Below are 18,323 nucleotides of genomic sequence, written 5' to 3' on the forward strand. Positions count from 1 at the left end.
ACATCAACAGTCCCAGTGGGACCAGGTATACGTCACTCAGGTGTGTGTGTGTGATGAATGTGTGTGTGGTTTCATTGGTCCAAACAACAAAAACTATCATTCATCCTTTCGCATCAATTTCAAATTGACGAAGTTCGAATCTCCATCATCGATCAACAAGGAAGTAACAGAGAACAAGTCCATGTGTTTTGTTATGACTTTACATGATCTGCAGTGTTTTACTCTGCAGACTGTTCAACTGACTCTGCATGTGATAGAGGAGCTGATCCTGTTACATCGGCTATTATCTATGGTTATTATACAGTAAACCTGCCTTGTTAAGGCTTTTTACTTGATCATCTGCATGCTTTCACTTCAAATTTGTAGCTATCTTGGAACGTTCACCTTAATTGGAAATCAATTTAAGTTTTTTTGAAGTGTAAAATGTACAACATAACATTAAACGCATCTCCACGGTGAACGAAGAAATTCTTGATGAATTGAAGTAAATTCATATCAAAACATTCTTTTACAAACTCTCACACACTTTAATAGGCTACTCTATCAAAAAGTTAATACAACTACAAGCCAAGTATTCTTTTCTGTAGGCCTATAAGGGAAGACCACTTAATTATACTTTTCTTAAGTATATCTCAATCAAAAGATTAAGTACAAGTATAATCCAAGTATACCATACTTAAGTATATCTTTGATAAGTACATAAAAAGTAAACTGAAAGTATACTCTCTCTCTCTCAAGTTTTCAATAAGTACAGTATACTAATAGCACACTTGCTTAAATATTCATCATGTAAATATCAATATTTATATTTTTTAAATTGGTATAGAGAGTGATATTACATTATAGTAAAGAAAAGTAAATAATACATATTTTGTTATTAAAACAAAACTTGGAGAAAAATGTGAACTTTACTTTTAGGTAAGAATAAATCATGACTCAAATATGTGATCAGGCAACATTTGTCTCTTTAGCTGAGAGTAAATGTGAACAGAACATGATGTGTTATTAGATATTTTAATAATCTTTTTAATGAAGTTATTAGTGTGAATGTGTAGTGTGTGCTTGGTGAGGTTCCTGTCAGCTCTGTGTTCAGTGGTCTGTGTCAGAGTCTCTTCTTCTTCAGCAGCTGCAGTCGGTTCCTGCTGTAACAGCTCAGTGTCTCTGCAGTCGGACTGAGGGAGGTTTTTGTACGACTACAAATCACTGTGTGAACACACCACCACTGTGGTAACTCTGACAGTAATAAACTGCTGCGTCTTCAGTCTGAACTCCACTGATGGTAAAAGTGAAGTCAGATCTGCTTCCACTGCCACTAAACCGAGCTGCTGTTCCTGATACACGTGTGCTCACATATTTTATTAGGAGCTTTGGAGGCTGTCCAGATTTCTGTTGATACCAGAACATACGATCACCATAAGTACTCTCTGTGTAAACAGCTTGGCTGGTCTTACAGGTGAGCGAGACGGTGGATCCTGGAGTAGATGTCACTACTGGAGGCTGAGTCACAGTCACCTGACCGCTGCATCCTGCAGACAAAAACAAATCATTCATTGATCAGCAGAAATAAATGAGAGAAAAGGCAGCACATCATGTCTGAAATGTTGCTGAGTGAATGAACCTGTAAAACAGCAGCAGGCCAGCGTCCAGATGAGGATGGTGATGAGAGTCATGCTGGTTGTGCTTTCTGCTGTGTTGACTGACACATCTGAGTCCTGCAGTGTTGAACTCACAGGACTATAAACCTTCTCAGTTCACTGGAGGATCAGCTGACGATGCAAAGCCTCCTCTCTATGGAAATCATTTCTCTGCTCTCAACACACTGAAGGCAACGTGGGACACTAAATCAGGAGGAATACTGCTTGGATTTACACCATCTATCATCTGAATGGATAATAGAAGAAACATATTTATATTAGAAGTGCAGTTGAGGATTTAAGGATGAGTTTGTGTCCACTGTGGTTGGTATGATATGTCTGTTTGTCTGCCTTTAATCTACTGACAGGGTTTACTGGAGATAAATAACATATTTCAGTTCTGCTTAATATGATTTTATGAATTATTATTATTATTAAAAAGCATCATATTCATTTAACCATGTAGCAACTGATATAAAACTGTGAAAAAATGACTTTGTTACAATGAGACTGTGATCGTTTCTCTGTCTGGTGTAGAAAAGTAAAGCAAAATTAAAGAAATAATCTTCATTTATACAATAATTTCAATTGACATCATTAATTTAATATTTGTAAATTCAATAAAATATAAATGTTTCTATGTTAATTGAGAAAGCAGAGAGTATTTTCAGTGGATAGATGCTTGTTCACAGTGCAGGAGGTTTTTGTACGGCCACTTAATGAGTTTGTATCACTGTGGAGGACTTTTGGTGGAGGAACCAAACTCATCATTAACTGTAAGTACCAGAGATTTATAATTTATACAACATGAAATATTCTTTTAATACTAAAATTTGCATCAGAATTTTAAAAAAATTAAAAAAATATTTTGGATAAATTACATGATGCGGATATTATTTTTTGATGTCTATTAAGCTTGGCTGATATTGAAGTTTAGGAAAATATTAATGTTAATATTCTTTTAGTATTAAAGAAGATGTTATGGTGAAATATATGCAGAATCATTTTTTGCTTTTTTTCCAATAATATATTTGTTTAATGATGTTTGGTTGTAAATTTGTTCTGCAGGAACATTTTAACGTTCAGAAAATAACAGCAAAATCTAATTTCAAGTTTCTTATGTTTTATGTTTTACTATAACATTTAAACGATTGTTAGGTATAAAAACTGTTGCAAATGCAGTTAAAACAAATTTAAGAGTCCATATGTTCATTTATTATCGCTGTAGCTTGACTTCACAGTTCGTTAGCTTAAAGTGAAGAAAAGGAAGTGAAACAGACAGATGATAAAGTCTATAACTGAATACAGATGTTACATTTGCATCACAGCAATGAATCATTTACTGTCACACATTATAAAGAAGATTTAATTTAATAATCATTAATACAATGTTCTCATTTAAAATCACAGATAAGTCATGTTGCATATTAACTATTAGATATATAAGAAGAGTTCCACAGTAGAAGATTCATTACTTTAAATAAAAAACATAGTTTTACTATTGTGTTTTATATGTTAACTCCTCATTTGCTGCCATGTGTCAGCTCCTCTCCTCTGTCTGATCACAGTATCATGCACACAGCTGATCCACAGTAGTGTTAACCTCTGTCAGGTATCATAACTGTCTCATGTCCAGCTGTCTGTCCTACAGTGGAAGTTCATCTGCTCCTTGTGTGTCTCTGCTCTCCCCTCCAGCTGGCACCATGGTCAGGCCCTCAGTCTCTCTGCTTCCCCCCTCCTCTGAGCAGCTCTCTGGGGGCTCGGCCACGCTGGCCTGCCTGCTGACCGGCTACTCTCCTCAGGGAGCCGTGGTGAGCTGGCAGGTGGACGGTACGGAGGTGACGGAGGGGGTCCTGAGCAGCTCAGAGGAGGAGAAGAGCGGCCGCTACAGCAGCAGCAGCACCCTGAGCCTGAGCCAGGAGCGCTGGATGGAAGGAGAGCTGTACTCCTGCAGGGTCCTCCATCAGGGCCACAGCCAGACCCAGTCCCTCCACAGGAGCCAGTGTAAGGGCTAGAGGGGCCGGCTGAAGCCCAGGACAGGAGCTCTGTGTGTGGGGGGAGCAGCTCTGATCAATAGCAGTTTGAATGCTTGTAGAGGAAACTGAAGCTTTGTGTGACAGAGAACAACACTGCTGTAAAGTGTTGGACAACAACAACTTAGAGAGGAATGTGTGTCGCTCAGCAGCTTCATGTGAGTGAGCTTAATAACTGTCATGTTGATCACTGATGTTGTTGCTAATAAAGATTTCACTGATACATAACTTCATGAAGTGTTTGCTCTTTTATTTTATGAAGAGTAGAAAGAAGTTAACTGGTTTTATAACTTCAACTGATTCTCCTCTCTGTGGAAAATGAAAACCCTCACGACAAAGTAGTATACTTCAAGTTTATTTTATGAAGTTAAGTAAAGTTCAAGTATACTACAAGTGAATAGGTATACTCTTAGTTTAATAGTTATATACTTGGAGCCCACTTTTTAGTTTATGAAGGTTAACTTTGTATACTTTAACTTATAGTACTTAGCTAATGATTTATATGTATTACATAAAGAGACTCCTTTTGCTATTTGACTTGATGTTTTGTGATGATAAAAAAATAAATACATTTTACTCTCATGTCCCCATGGTGAACGAAGAATCCAACAACGTAGAAAATTCTTGATGAATTGAAGTAAATTCATATCAAAACATTTCTTTACAAACTCTCACACACTTTAATAGGCTACTCTATCAAAAAGTTAGTGCAACTACAAGTCAAGTATACCTTTCTGTAGGCCTACAAGGTAAGAATACTTAATTATACTTTTCTTAAGTATATCTCGATCAAAAGATTAAGTAAAAGTATAAGCCAAGTATACTATACTTTTCTGCAATTGTCTGTATAAGCTAAGTATACATAAGTATATCTCTGATAAGTACATAAAAATTCAACTAAAAGTATACTCTCTCTCTCTCTCAAGTTTAAGATAAGTATACTAATAGCACACTTGCTTTTGATTCATCATGTAAACATCAATATTTCTCATTTTTAAATTGGTATAGAGAGTGATATTACATTACAGTAAAGAAAAGTAAATAATAATTTTTTTTTTTTTATTAAAAACAATGTGGAGAATAACAAGAACTTGATTTTTAGGGAGGAAGAAATCATGACTCAAATATGTGATCAGGCAACATTTGTCTCTTTAGCTGAGAGTAAATGTGAACAGAACATGATATGTTATTAGATATTTTAATAATGTTTTTAATGAAGTTATTAGTGTGAATGTGTAGTGTGTGCTTGGTGAGGTTCCTGTCAGCTCTGTGTTCAGTGGTCTGTGTCAGAGTCTCTTCCTCTTCAGCAGCTGCAGTCGGTTCCTGCTGTAACAGCTCAGTGTCTCTGCAGTCGGACTGAGGGAGGTTTTTGTACGACTACAAATCACTGTGTGAACACACCACCGCTGTGGTAACTCTGACAGTAATAAACTGCTGCGTCTTCAGTCTGAACTCCACTGATGGTCAAAGTAAAGTCAGATCTGCTTCCACTGCCACTAAACCGAGCTGCTGTTCCTGATACACGTGTGCTCACAAGTTTTATTAGAAGCTTTGGAGGCTGTCCAGATTTCTGTTGATACCAGTACATACGATCACCATAACTACTGTCACTGTAAACAGCTCGGCTGGTCTTACAGGTGAGCGAGACGGTGGATCCTGGAGTAGATGTCACTACTGGAGGCTGAGTCACAGTCACCTGACTGCTGCATCCTGCAGACAAAAACAAATCATTCATTTATCAGCAGAAATAAATGAGAGAAAAGGCAGCACATCATGTCTGAAATGTTGCTGAGTGAATGAACCTGTAAAACAGCAGCAGGCCAGCGTCCAGATGAGGATGGTGATGAGAGTCATGCTGGTTGTGCTTTCTGCTGTGTTGACTGACACATCTGAGTCCTGCAGTGTTGAACTCACAGGACTATAAACCTTCTCAGTTCACTGGAGGATCAGCTGACGATGCAAAGCCTCCTCTCTATGGAAATCATTTCTCTGCTCTCAACACACTGAAGGCAACGTGGGACACTAAATCAGGAGGAATACTGCTTGGATTTACACCATCTATCATCTGAATGGATAATAGAAGAAACATATTTATATTAGAAGTGCAGTTGAGGATTTAAGGATGAGTTTGTGTCCACTGTGGTTGGTATGATATGTCTGTTTGTCTGCCTTTAATCTACTGACAGGGTTTACCGGAGATAAATAACATATTTCAGTTCTTTTTAATATTAGTTTATGAGTTATTATTACTAAAAAGCATCATGTTCATTTATCCATGTAGCAACTGATATAAAACTGTAAAAAAAATGACTTTGTTACAAGGAGACTGTGATCGTTTCTCTGTCTGGTGTAGAAGAGTAAAGCAAAATTAAAGAATTAATCTTCTTTATACAATAATTTTCAATTCAGTGTGCATGCTGCTTTCTTATATGGATCTTCTGCATGTTATGTTCAATATTTTTCAAAATAAACTGAATTTTAGTTTAGTTTCACTCCAACATGAACTGTTCATTCATCAGAAATGTGGCATGAACATTAAACCATCATTAAATAAAACTGTGGATTAGTCACTGTCTTTGTATTTCCTTTATTATATATTTATTATGAAAAATACAGTCTTGGTCATCTCAGTATCAAACATCATATACTATACCTTTTAGTATATCAGGTTTACATAAATAGTACTTTGTTAGTGGTTGTATTTTTTTTAATACTTAGTGATATTTTGAAAGGAAAGGCTCTGTTTAGAAAATTAAATATTTTGGATTTTTAAAATGAAAAATGGTAAATTGGAATTTTCTGTTATATTAGATTGTTTTGTGCAGCTGTTGGTAGAAACACTTTTCAACATTTTTTGATATCAGTGGCTATAGTCCAACAAGAGAACAAGAGTTTATCCTCCCCAGTTTACTCATAAAGGGACAATAATATAAGTTTAAACTGTATATGAAGAGCGTCTGTGAGTTTGTTCCAGTTTTATTTAGATTCATCGTGGTTCTGCTTGATGACTCTTGTGTTGTGTTCACTGGACCAGTTCTCCTCATCACAGTCTCTTCACCAACCCTCTGCACCTGCAGCAGGCCGGTTTCACTTCAGTCAAACTGAAGGAGGTTTTTGTACGGCTCTAAATCACTGTGTGAACACATAGCCACTATGGTAGCCCAGACAGTAGTAATCTCCAGCATCGTCAGTCTGAACACCTGTGATGGTTAAAGTGTAGTCAGAACCAGATCTACTGCCACTGAATCGAGACGCAGTCCCTGAGAAGAGATTTGATACTCTGTATATAAGGAGTTTGGGAGCCTGTCCAGGTTTCTGAAGGTACCAATAGAGAGTACCACCAATATCTGAACTCCCTGTGGCGCTGATGCTCACGGTCCCTCCAACACTAACAGACTTGGATTTGTCAGCCTGAGTCAGAAACTTGTTTGCAGAAGTCTCTGAAATGAGAAATGAAATATAAACCTTGAGAATCAGCAGTTGAGATGATAATAAATTAGACATCAATTAAAGCCACAATGTCAGATACATTTTCAGAATCTCTCACCCTGACTCAGAAAACCCAACACGACAATCAGAGTTATTGACAACATCATCCTGATGCAGTTTTCAGTGTGAGTGCATGAAAACAGTTCAGACTCTCTGTGACATGAGAACTTAAACTGTGAGGAGCAGTGATGCAGTAAAAACATGCAAAAATACATTAAAGAAGGCAAACACACACCTGTTCTTGTGAAACTGAAAGGGAGAGATGAGGTGGAGTAGGTAGAGGCTACGTCTCCCTGTGGACTGACAAAGAACATGTAGAAACTTTAGACTCTCTGTTCCTCATCTCTGCTGTTTCTGTCTTTGCAAAGTTTCCTAAAGGTCATAAATAGATGCAGGCTGCTCTCTGCTGGCTGTCCAGGTTCACAACAACTCTGGCTAACTCTTAGCTCTTATCATGATCGTGTACTTCAGTCTGTTAATCCAGATGTTTTAGCTGTGACACTGTGGTCTTGTGGGGTCAGGGGTCAGATCATGTTATTTTTCTTTTTTAAAATGCAGCAAAGGTGCCATCTGCTGGCTGTGCAGGTTCACAACAACTCCAGATTGACATGAGATTGATTTTGAATTCAGTCCTTAGCTCTTTTCTGGATCATGTACTTCAGGTCAGGGTCAGAGGTCAGATCATGTTGCTGGATAAACCTAAAAATAATAAAATATGATAATGTGCCCTTTACGGCTCTTACAGTTGAGAAAACTCAATCCAATATTCTCTTCTTCGTTATCTCCTCAATTTAGTTTTTTTAAAACCCTCCGTCTTCTGGCTTTTATCTTTAATCAGTCCTCTTTCTTGTTAAGGGGTTTTAAATGGATTACTTGCATGGGTTAAAGATGATTGAAGAAGTGGTAACTATCCCTTAAAGGGACTAAAATTGCACTTCTGTCTGTCCTGGAAGAGGGATCCCTCCTCTGTTGCTCTTCTTGATGTTTCTTCCATATTTTTTCCCTGTTAAAGGGGTTGTTTTGGGGGGAGTTTTTCCTCATTCGATGAGATGGTCGTACTTAAAAGGACAGGGGGTTTTCCCCAAAAGATCTTTGAATAAGTTTAATGTCATCAAGCGTTCCCAAAACATCCGTGTGAGCTCCACCAGCAGCTGCTGACAGGTTAAACTCCTCTGCAGCTCTGATACATTTCAGCTGAGATATGAGTCACTTCCTGTTAGGAAAGTTGATCAAATCCTTTCACTCTTCATCCTAAAAGAGGGAACAAACATGTGTCACTCTGAAAGCTTTTGTCTGGTTCGGCCTGATTTCCTCCTCTGAGACGTTTTGATGAATTCAGGCTCTGATCAGCTCTGAGTGTCTTTATGAAACAGACTGATCCTGGTTCAGTTTGTTAGGCTCATTCAAGACAAGCTTTTCACAATAAGAGACACAGTCATCTGAGGGTTGACAGAAGGAAAACATCAACAGTCCCAGTGGGACCAGGTATACGTCACTCAGGTGTGTGTGTGTGTGATGAATGTGTGTGTGGTTTCATTGGTCCAAACAACAAAAACTATCATTCATCCTTTTGCATCAATTTCAAATTGTCGAAGTTCGAAGCTCCATCATCGATCAACAAGGAAGTAACAGAGAACAAGTCCATGTGTTTTGTTATGACTTTACATTATCTGCATTGTTTTACTCTGCAGACTGTTCAACTGACTCTGCATGTGATAGAGGAGCTGATCATGTTACATCGGCTATTATCTATGGTTATTATACAGTAAACCTGCCTTGTTAAGGCTTTTTACTTGATCATCTGCATGCTTTCACTTAAAATGTGTAGCTACCTTGGAACGTTCACCTTAATTAGAAATTAATTTAAGTTTTTTTGAAGTGTAAAATGTACAACATAACATTACACGCATCTCCACGGTGAACGAAGAAATTCTTGATGAATTGAAGTAAATTCATATCAAAACATTCTTTTACAAACTCTCACACACTTTAATAGGCTACTCTATCAAAAAGTTAATACAACTACAAGCCAAGTATTCTTTTCTGTAGGCCTATAAGGCAAGACTACTTAATTATACTTTTCTTAAGTATATCTCAATCAAAACATTAAGTACATGTATAATCCAAGTATACTATACATAAGTAGATCTCTGATAAGTACATAAAAAGTACACTGAAAGTATACTCTCTCTCTCAAGTTTAAAATGAGTACAGTATACTAATAGCACACTGAGAGTGATATTACATTATAGTAAAGAAAAGTAAATATTACAACTTTTTGATTAAAAGAAACTTGGAGAATAATGTGAACTTTACTTTTAGGGAGGAATAAATCATGACTCAAATATGTGATCAGGCAACATTTGTCTCTTTAGCTGAGAGTAAATGTGAACAGAACATGATGTGTCATTAGATTTTTTAATAATGTTTTTAATGAAGTTATTAGTGTGAATGTGTAGTGTGTGCTTGGTGAGGTTCCTGTCAGCTCTGTGTTCAGTGGTCTGTGTCAGAGTCTCTTCCTCTTCAGCAGCTGCAGTCGGTTCCTGCTGTAACAGCTCAGTGTCTCTGCAGTCGGACTGAGGGAGGTTTTTGTACGACTACAAATCACTGTGTGAACACACCACCGCTGTGGTAACTCTGACAGTAATAAACTGCTGCGTCTTCAGTCTGAACTCCACTGATGGTCAAAGTGAAGTCGGAGCTTCTTCCTCTGCCACTAAACCGAGCTGCTGTTCCTGATTCACGTGTGCTCACAACTCTTATTATGAGCTTTGGAGGCTGTCCAGATTTCTGTTGATACCAGTTCATGTAAATGTCACTGTAAACAGCAGGGTTAGTCTTACAGGTGAGAGAGACGGTGGATCCTGGAGTAGATGTCACTACTGGAGGCTGAGTCACAGTCACCTGACCGCTGCATCCTGCAGACAAAAACAAATCATTCATTGATCAGCAGAAATAAATGAGAGAAAAGGCAGCACATCATGTCTGAAATGTTGCTGAGTGAATGAACCTGTAAAACAGCAGCAGGCCAGCGTCCAGATGAGGATGGTGATGAGAGTCATGCTGGTTGTGCTTTCTGCTGTGTTGACTGACACATCTGAGTCCTGCAGTGTTGAACTCACAGGACTATAAACCTTCTCAGTTCACTGGAGGATCAGCTGACGATGCAAAGCCTCCTCTCTATGGAAATCATTTCTCTGCTCTCAACACACTGAAGGCAACGTGGGACACTAAATCAGGAGGAATACTGCTTGGATTTACACCATCTATCATCTGAATGGATAATAGAAGAAACATATTTATATTAGAAGTGCAGTTGAGGATTTAAGGATGAGTTTGTGTCCACTGTGGTTGGTATGATATGTCTGTTTGTCTGCTTTTAATCTACTGACAGGGTTTACTGGAGATAAATAACATATTTCAGTTCTGCTTAATATGATTTTATGAATTATTATTATTATTAAAAAGCATCATGTTCATTTAACCATGTAGCAACTGATATAAAACTGTGAAAAAATGACTTTGTTACAAGGAGACTGTGATCATTTCTCTGTCTGGTGTAGAAAAGTAAAGCAAAATTAAAGAAATAATCTTCATTTATACAATAATTTCAATTGATATCATTAATTTAATATTTGTAAATTCAATAAAGTATAAATGTTTCTATGTTAATTGAGAGAGCAGAGAGTATTTTCAGTGGATAGATGCTTGTTCACAGTGCAGGAGGTTTTTGTACGGCCACTTAATGAGTTTGTATCACTGTGGAGGACTTTTGGTGGAGGAACCAAACTCATCATTAACTGTAAGTACCAGAGATTTATAATTTATACAACATGAAATATTCTTTTAATACTAAAATTTGCATCAGAATTTTAAAAAAATTAAAAAAATATTTTGGATAAATTACAAGATGCGAATATATTTTGATGTCTATTAAGCTTGGCTGATATTGAAGTTTAGGAAAATATTAATGTTAATATTCTTTTAGTATTAAACAAGATGTTATGGTGAAATATATGCAGAATCATTTTTTGCTTTTTTTCCAATAATATATTTGTTTAATGATGTTTGGTTGTAAATTTGTTCTGCAGGAACATTTTAATGTTCAGAAAATAACAGCAAAATCTAATTTCAAGTTTCTTATGTTTTATGTTTTACTATAACATTTAAATGATTGTTAGGTATAAAAACTGTTGCAAATGCCGTTAAAAGAGTCCATATGTTCATTTAGTATCGCTGTAGTTTGACTTCACAGTTCGATAGTTTAAAGTGGAGAAAAGGAAGTGAAACAGACAGATGATAAAGTCTATAACTGAATACAGATGTTACATTTGCATCGCAGCAATGAATCATTTACTGTCACACATTATAAAGAAGATTTAATTTAATGATCATTAATACAATGTTCTCATTTAAAATCACAGATAAGTCATGTTGCATATTAATTATTAGATATTTATGAAGAGTTCCACAGTAGAAGATTCATCACTTTAAATATGAAACAAAGTTTTACTATTGTGTTTTATATGTTAACTCCTCATTTCCTGCCATGTGTCAGCTCCTCTCCTCTGTCTGATCACAGTATCATGCACACAGCTGATCCACAGTAGTGTTAACCTCTGTCAGGTATCATAACTGTCTCATGTCCAGCTGTCTGTCCTACAGTGGAAGTTCATCTGCTCCTTGTGTGTCTCTGCTCTCCCCTCCAGCTGGCACCATGGTCAGGCCCTCAGTCTCTCTGCTTCCCCCCTCCTCTGAGCAGCTCTCTGGGGGCTCGGCCACGCTGGCCTGCCTGCTGACCGGCTACTCTCCTCAGGGAGCCGTGGTGAGCTGGCAGGTGGACGGTACGGAGGTGACGGAGGGGGTCCTGAGCAGCTCAGAGGAGGAGAAGAGCGGCCGCTACAGCAGCAGCAGCACCCTGAGCCTGAGCCAGGAGCGCTGGATGGAAGGAGAGCTGTACTCCTGCAGGGTCCTCCATCAGGGCCACAGCCAGACCCAGTCCCTCCACAGGAGCCAGTGTAAGGGCTAGAGGGGCCGGCTGAAGCCCAGGACAGGAGCTCTGTGTGGGGGGGAGCAGCTCTGATCAATAGCAGTTTGAATGCTTGTAGAGGAAACTGAAGCTTTGTGTGACAGAGAACAACACTGCTGTAAAGTGTTGGACAACAACAACTTAGAGAGGAATGTGTGTCGCTCAGCAGCTTCATGCGAGTGAGCTTAATAACTGTCATGTTGATCACTGATGTTGTTGCTAATAAAGATTTCACTGATACATAACTTCATGAAGTGTTTGCTCTTTTATTTTATGAAGAGTAGAAAGAAATGAACTGGTTTTATAACTTCAACTGATTCTCCTCTCTGTGGAAAATGAAAACCCTCACGACAAAGTAGTATACTTAGAGTTTATTTAATGAAGTTAAGCAAAGTTCAAGTATACTACAAGTTAATAGGTATACTCTTAGTTTAATAGTTATATACTTGTAGCCCACTTTATAATTTATGAAAGTTCACTTTGTATACTTTAACTTATAGTACTTAGCTAATGATTTATATGTATTACATAAAGAGACTTTCTCCTTTTGCTATTTGACTTGATGTTTTGTTATGATAAAAAAAGAAATACATTTTTCTCACATGTCTCCACGGTGAACGAAGAATCCAACAACGTAGAAAATTCTTGATGAATTGAAGTAAATTCATATCAAAACATTCATTTACAAACTCTCACACACTTTAATAGGCTACTCTAACAAAAAGTTAGTACAACTACAAGCCAAGTATATCTTTCTGTAGGCCTATAAGGCAAGACTACTTAATTATACTTTTCCTAAGTATATCTCGATCAAAAGATTAAGTAAAAGTATAATCCAAGTATATTATACTTTTCTGCAATTGTCTGTATAAGCTAAGTATACTTAAGTATATCTCTGATAAGTCCATAAATAGTAAATTAAAAGTATACTCTCTTGTTTTAAGTTTAAATTAAGTATACTAATAGCACACTTGCTTTGGATTCATCATGTAAATATTAATATTTCTCCTTTTTAAATTGGTATAAAGAGTGATTTTACATTATAATAAAGAAAAGTAAATAATACATCTTTTTTTTATTAAAAAAAAACTTGGAGAATAATGGGAACTTTACTTTTAGGGAGGAAGAAATCATGCCTCAAATATGTGATCAGGCAACATTTGTCTCTTTAGCTGAGAGTAAATGTGAACAGAACATGAAGTGTTATTAGATATTTTAATAATCTCTTTAATGAAGTTATTAGTGTGAATGTGTAGTGTGTGCTTGGTGAGGTTCCTGTCAGCTCTGTGTTCAGTGGTCTGTGTCAGAGTCTCTTCCTCTTCAGCAGCTGCAGTCGGTTCCTGCTGTAACAGCTCAGTGTCTCTGCAGTCGGACTGAGGGAGGTTTTTGTACGACTACAAATCACTGTGTGAACACCCAAGCACTGTTTATTTGATGGCGACTCTGACAGTAGTAAACTGCAGCGTCTTCAGTCTGAACTCCACTGATGGTCAAAGTAAAGTCAGAGCTGCTTCCACTGCCACTAAACCGAGCTGCTGTTCCTGATACACGTGTGCTCGCATGTCTTATTAGAAGCTTTGGAGGCTGTCCAGATTTCTGTTGATACCAGAACATATAATCATAACGACTGTATCTGTAAACAGCTCGGCTGGTCTTACAGGTGAGAGAGACGGTGGATCCTGGAGTAGATGTCACTACTGGAGGCTGAGTCACAGTCACCTGACCGCTGCATCCTGCAGACAAAAACAAATCATTCATTGATCAGCAGAAATAAATGAGAGAAAAGGCAGCACATCATGTCTGAAATGTTGCTGAGTGAATGAACCTGTAAAACAGCAGCAGGCCAGCGTCCAGATGAGGATGGTGATGAGAGTCATGCTGGTTGTGCTTTCTGCTGTGTTGACTGACACATCTGAGTCCTGCAGTGTTGAACTCACAGGACTATAAACCTTCTCAGTTCACTGGAGGATCAGCTGACGATGCAAAGCCTCCTCTCTATGGAAATCATTTCTCTGCTCTCAACACACTGAAGGCAACGTGGGACACTAAATCAGGAGGAATACTGCTTGGATTTACACCATCTATCATCTGAATGGATAATAGAAGAAACATATTTATATTAGAAGTTTATTAAAAAGCATCATGTTCATTTAACCATGTAGCAACTGATATAAAACTGTGAAAAAATGACTTTGTTACAAGGAGACTGTGATCGTTTCTCTGTCTGGTGTAGAAAAGTAAAGAAAAATTAAATAATTAATCTTCTTTATACAATCATTTTCCGTTCAGTATGCATGCTGCTTTCTTATATGGATCTTCTGCATGTTATGTTCAATACTTTTCAAAATAAACTGAATTTTAGTTTAGTTTCACTCCAACATGAACTGTTCATTCATCAGAAATGTGACATGAACATTAAACCATCATTAAATAAAACTGTGGATTATAATAAATGAGTGTCTTTGTATTTCCTTTATTATATATTTATTATGAAAAATATAGTCTTGGTCATCTCAGTATAAAACATCATATACTATACCTTTTAGTATATCAGGTTTACATAAATAGTACTTTGTTAGTGGTTGTATTTTTTTTACTTCTTTGTGATATTTTGAAAGGAAAGGCTCTGTTTAGAAAATGAAATATTTTGGATTTTTAAAATGAAGAATGGTAAATTGGAATTTTCTTTTACATTAGATTGTTTTGTGCAGCTGTTGGTAGAAACACTTTTCAACATGTTTTGATATCAGTGGCTAAAGTCCAACAAGAATTTGACCTCCCCAGTTTACTCATAAAGAGACTGAATGACAAGATTATAAGTTTAAACTGTATATGAAGAGCGTCTGTGAGTTTGTTCCAGTTTTATTTAGATTCATTGTGGTTCTGCTTGATGACTCTTGTGTTGTGTTCACTGGACCAGTTCTCCTCATCACAGTCTCTTCACCAACCCTCTGCACCTGCAGCAGGCCGGTTTCACTTCAGTCAAACTGAAGAGGGTTTTTGTACGGTTCTAAATCACTGTGTGAACACTCCTCTACCATGGTAGCCCAGACAGAAGTAATCTCCAGCATCGTCAGTCTGAACACCTGTGATGGTTAAAGTGTAGTGAGAACCAGATCTACTGCCACTGAATCGAGACGCAGTCCCTGAGAAGAGAGTTGATGCTTTGTATATAAGGAGTATGGGAGCCTGTCCAGGTTTCTGAAGGTACCAACTGAGATCAGCAGCAATATCTGAACTCCCTGTGGCGCTGATGCTCACGGTCCCTCCAACACTAACAGATTTGGATTTGTCAGCCTAAGTCAGAAATTTGTTTGCAGAAGACTCTGAAATGAGAAATGAAATATAAACCTTGAGAATCAGCAGTTTAGATGATAATAAATTAGACATCAAATAAAGCCACAATGTCAGATACATTTTCAGAATCTCTCACCCTGACTCAGAAAACCCAACACGACAATCAGAGTTATTGACAACATCATCCTGATGCAGTTTTCAGTGTGAGTGCATGAAAACAGTTCAGACTCTCTGTGACAGGAGAACTTAAACTGTGAGGAGCAGTGATGCAGTAAAATCATGCAAAAATACATTTAAGAAGGCAAACACACACCTGTTCTTGTGAAACTGAAAGGGAGAGATGAAGTGGAGTAGGTAGAGGCTCCGTCTCCCTGTGGACTGACTAAGAACATGTAGAAACTTTAGACTCTCTGTTCCTCATCTCTCTGCTGTTTCTGTCTTTGCAAAGTTTCCCAAAGGTCATAAATAGATGCAGGCTGCTTTCTGCTGGCTGTCCAGGTTCACAACAACTCTGGCTAACTCTTAGCTCTTTTCATCATCATGTACTTCAGTCAGTTAATCCAGTTGCTTCAGCTGTGACACTGTGGTCTTGTGGGGTCAGGGGTCATATCATGTTTTTTTTTCTTTTTTTAAACGCAGCAAAGGTGTCATCTGCTGGATGTGCAGGTTCACAACAACTCCAGATTGACATGACATTAATTTTGTATTCAGTCCTTAGCTCTTTTCTTTGATCATGTACTTCAGGTCAGGGTCAGAGGTCAGATCATACAGATTCTTACAGTTGAGAAAACACGATCCAATATTCTCTTCTTGGTTATCTCCTACATTGAGTTTTTTTAAAACCCTCCGTCTTCTGGCTTTTATTTTGAATCAGTCGTCTTTCCTGTTAAGGCAAGGCAGCTTTATTTGTAGAGCACATTTTAGCAACAGGGAAATTCAAAGTGCTTTACATAAACATTCAAGAACATTGCGACAAAGTGCAAAAGAACATTAAGACATAATTAAAACAGTTATAAAAACATAAAAACATAAAAACATTAAAGATTAGAAAATAAAAATAAGCTAAAAATAAAAGCTAGGATTGAAGTTAAAAAAGAATAAAACACAAAAGAGTAAAAGCTCTAATGCAGTATAAGATCATTATCTGGTTTAATTAAAGGCAGCAGCAAACAGGAACGTTTTAAGCTTTGTTTTAAAAGAACTTAGAGTTGTAGCAGTCCTGCAGTTTTCTGGGAGCTTGTTCCAAATATTTGGTGCATAAAAACTATTAAGGGGTTTTAATGGATTATCTGCATGGTTTAAAGATTGATTGAAGAAGTGGTAACTATCCCTTAAAGGGACTTAAATTGCACCTCTGTCTGTCCTGGAAGAGGGATCCCTCCTCTGTTGCTCTTCTTGAGGTTTCTTCCATATTTTTTCCCTGTTAAAGGGGTTGTTTTGGGGGAGCTTTTCCTCATTCAATGAGATGGTCGTACTTAAAAGGACAAGGAGTGTCGTAACCTGTTCAGATTGTAAAGGCAAAGTTGTGATTTGTGATATTGGGTTATGCAAATAAAATTGACTTGACTTGACTTAAATGTTTCAATTGTAGGGACCTGCCATTTCTGGTGGAAAAGACAATGAACTGTGCTTCTCAGGATCCTTGATTATGCAGCCATTGGCTGTGGATTAAGCTCAGTTGCCATTGGCTACTGTAGCATTTCACACATAGGTGTGAAATTCACCCAGGACAAAACCAGAGGAATCTCTTTGTTCCTCCTCTTTCTGCTCATTCTCCTCATCTCTCCTGACCTGCGAGAGGTGAGCTGCTGCTCTCCAGACCGGAAGTAGTACTGCTTCTAATCTATGGCCTGTTAGGAAACAGCCATCCATAGGAACACAAGGAAACCAAAAGGCAGACGACGCGAGAGCCTGCCTTTGACCAACTAACTTCAAGCAACAACTTGATTGGAGCATAGCAAAGACGACATCTTTGACTTGGAACCACAACTTCAACACATGGAATTACAAACCCTTTTCTTCCATGGATTGGTAACGTACTGGGCTTACCTTAGAATTAGCAATCGCACATGGCTGAGCAAGACTGTTCAACTTTGATTTCTAGAAAGTACTTGTATTAATTTGGTTTAATGTTATTCATTGAGTTTGACTGGTGATTTATCTGTATTTGATATTTGGGTAACTGGCTTCGCCACATCTGATGTGTTTAGTTTATGCTTCACATAGACAAGGTCTTGCATGCAAACTAACCATCTTTTCTAACCCACTGCATATCTAACACACATTAAGATCACATACATAAACTTTGAATTTAGTTAAACATAAACATACAGCTTCAGATAATCTTAACCCCCACATCACGCCATCTTGTCTCTCTCCCTCTCTCTCTATCTCTCTCTCTCTCTCTCTCACACACACACACACACACACACACACACACACATGCGTACACACTGTGTTTGGTTTGTTTAGTTTAGTTATTTAGTTAGATTAATATTGTGTTTTAAACCTTCATTATCTTGTAAATAAGTGTTTGTGGAATATACATGCTGGTCTCTTTAATGTTGCACAAGAGTGAATAATGCCAACCTCTGCTATGTCAAGAACTCCGATATACTTCAACCTTTACTATCTATTTTGGTTATAGTTATTAATTTAATTATTAATCAAAGTTCCAAATTGATAGTTTAGCATATATAATGAGACTATATTAACGTTTTGGTCATTTGCCCTGATTCCAGGGTGGTGCCCCGTTTATTATTAATGTTTATTGATAATCTTTATTAATATTAATAATTATATTATTATTTGTTAATTAATTTTCTAATAACCAAAACCTGT

At 37.4% G+C, this 18,323-nt stretch overlaps 6 gene segments (V, D, J or C); 2 read left to right on the forward strand and 4 right to left on the reverse strand.

Moving 5' to 3' along the window:
- Positions 1-1,200: 1,200 nt before the first annotated feature.
- Positions 1,201-1,678, reverse strand: LOC119474450. The segment is given in 2 exon segments: positions 1,201-1,526; positions 1,619-1,678. Coding segments are annotated over 2 exon segments (378 nt in total).
- Positions 1,679-2,363: 685 nt separating this feature from the next.
- Positions 2,364-3,707, forward strand: LOC119504214. The segment is given in 2 exon segments: positions 2,364-2,410; positions 3,330-3,707. A coding segment is annotated over 1 exon segment (312 nt).
- Positions 3,708-5,051: 1,344 nt separating this feature from the next.
- LOC119474453 lies at positions 5,052-5,524 on the reverse strand. The segment is given in 2 exon segments: positions 5,052-5,377; positions 5,470-5,524. Coding segments are annotated over 2 exon segments (378 nt in total).
- A 1,164-nt stretch (positions 5,525-6,688) lies between these two features.
- LOC119504171 lies at positions 6,689-7,300 on the reverse strand. The segment is given in 2 exon segments: positions 6,689-7,107; positions 7,215-7,300. Coding segments are annotated over 2 exon segments (360 nt in total).
- A 3,611-nt stretch (positions 7,301-10,911) lies between these two features.
- LOC119504213 lies at positions 10,912-12,430 on the forward strand. The segment is given in 2 exon segments: positions 10,912-10,958; positions 11,866-12,430. A coding segment is annotated over 1 exon segment (312 nt).
- A 904-nt stretch (positions 12,431-13,334) lies between these two features.
- LOC119504187 lies at positions 13,335-14,062 on the reverse strand. The segment is given in 2 exon segments: positions 13,335-13,918; positions 14,011-14,062. Coding segments are annotated over 2 exon segments (384 nt in total).
- Between the last annotated feature and the right edge of the window lie 4,261 nt (positions 14,063-18,323).

The sequence above is a fragment of the Sebastes umbrosus genome, chromosome 16, assembly GCF_015220745.1.
Source record: "Sebastes umbrosus isolate fSebUmb1 chromosome 16, fSebUmb1.pri, whole genome shotgun sequence".
Taxonomy (NCBI): domain Eukaryota; kingdom Metazoa; phylum Chordata; class Actinopteri; order Perciformes; family Sebastidae; genus Sebastes; species Sebastes umbrosus.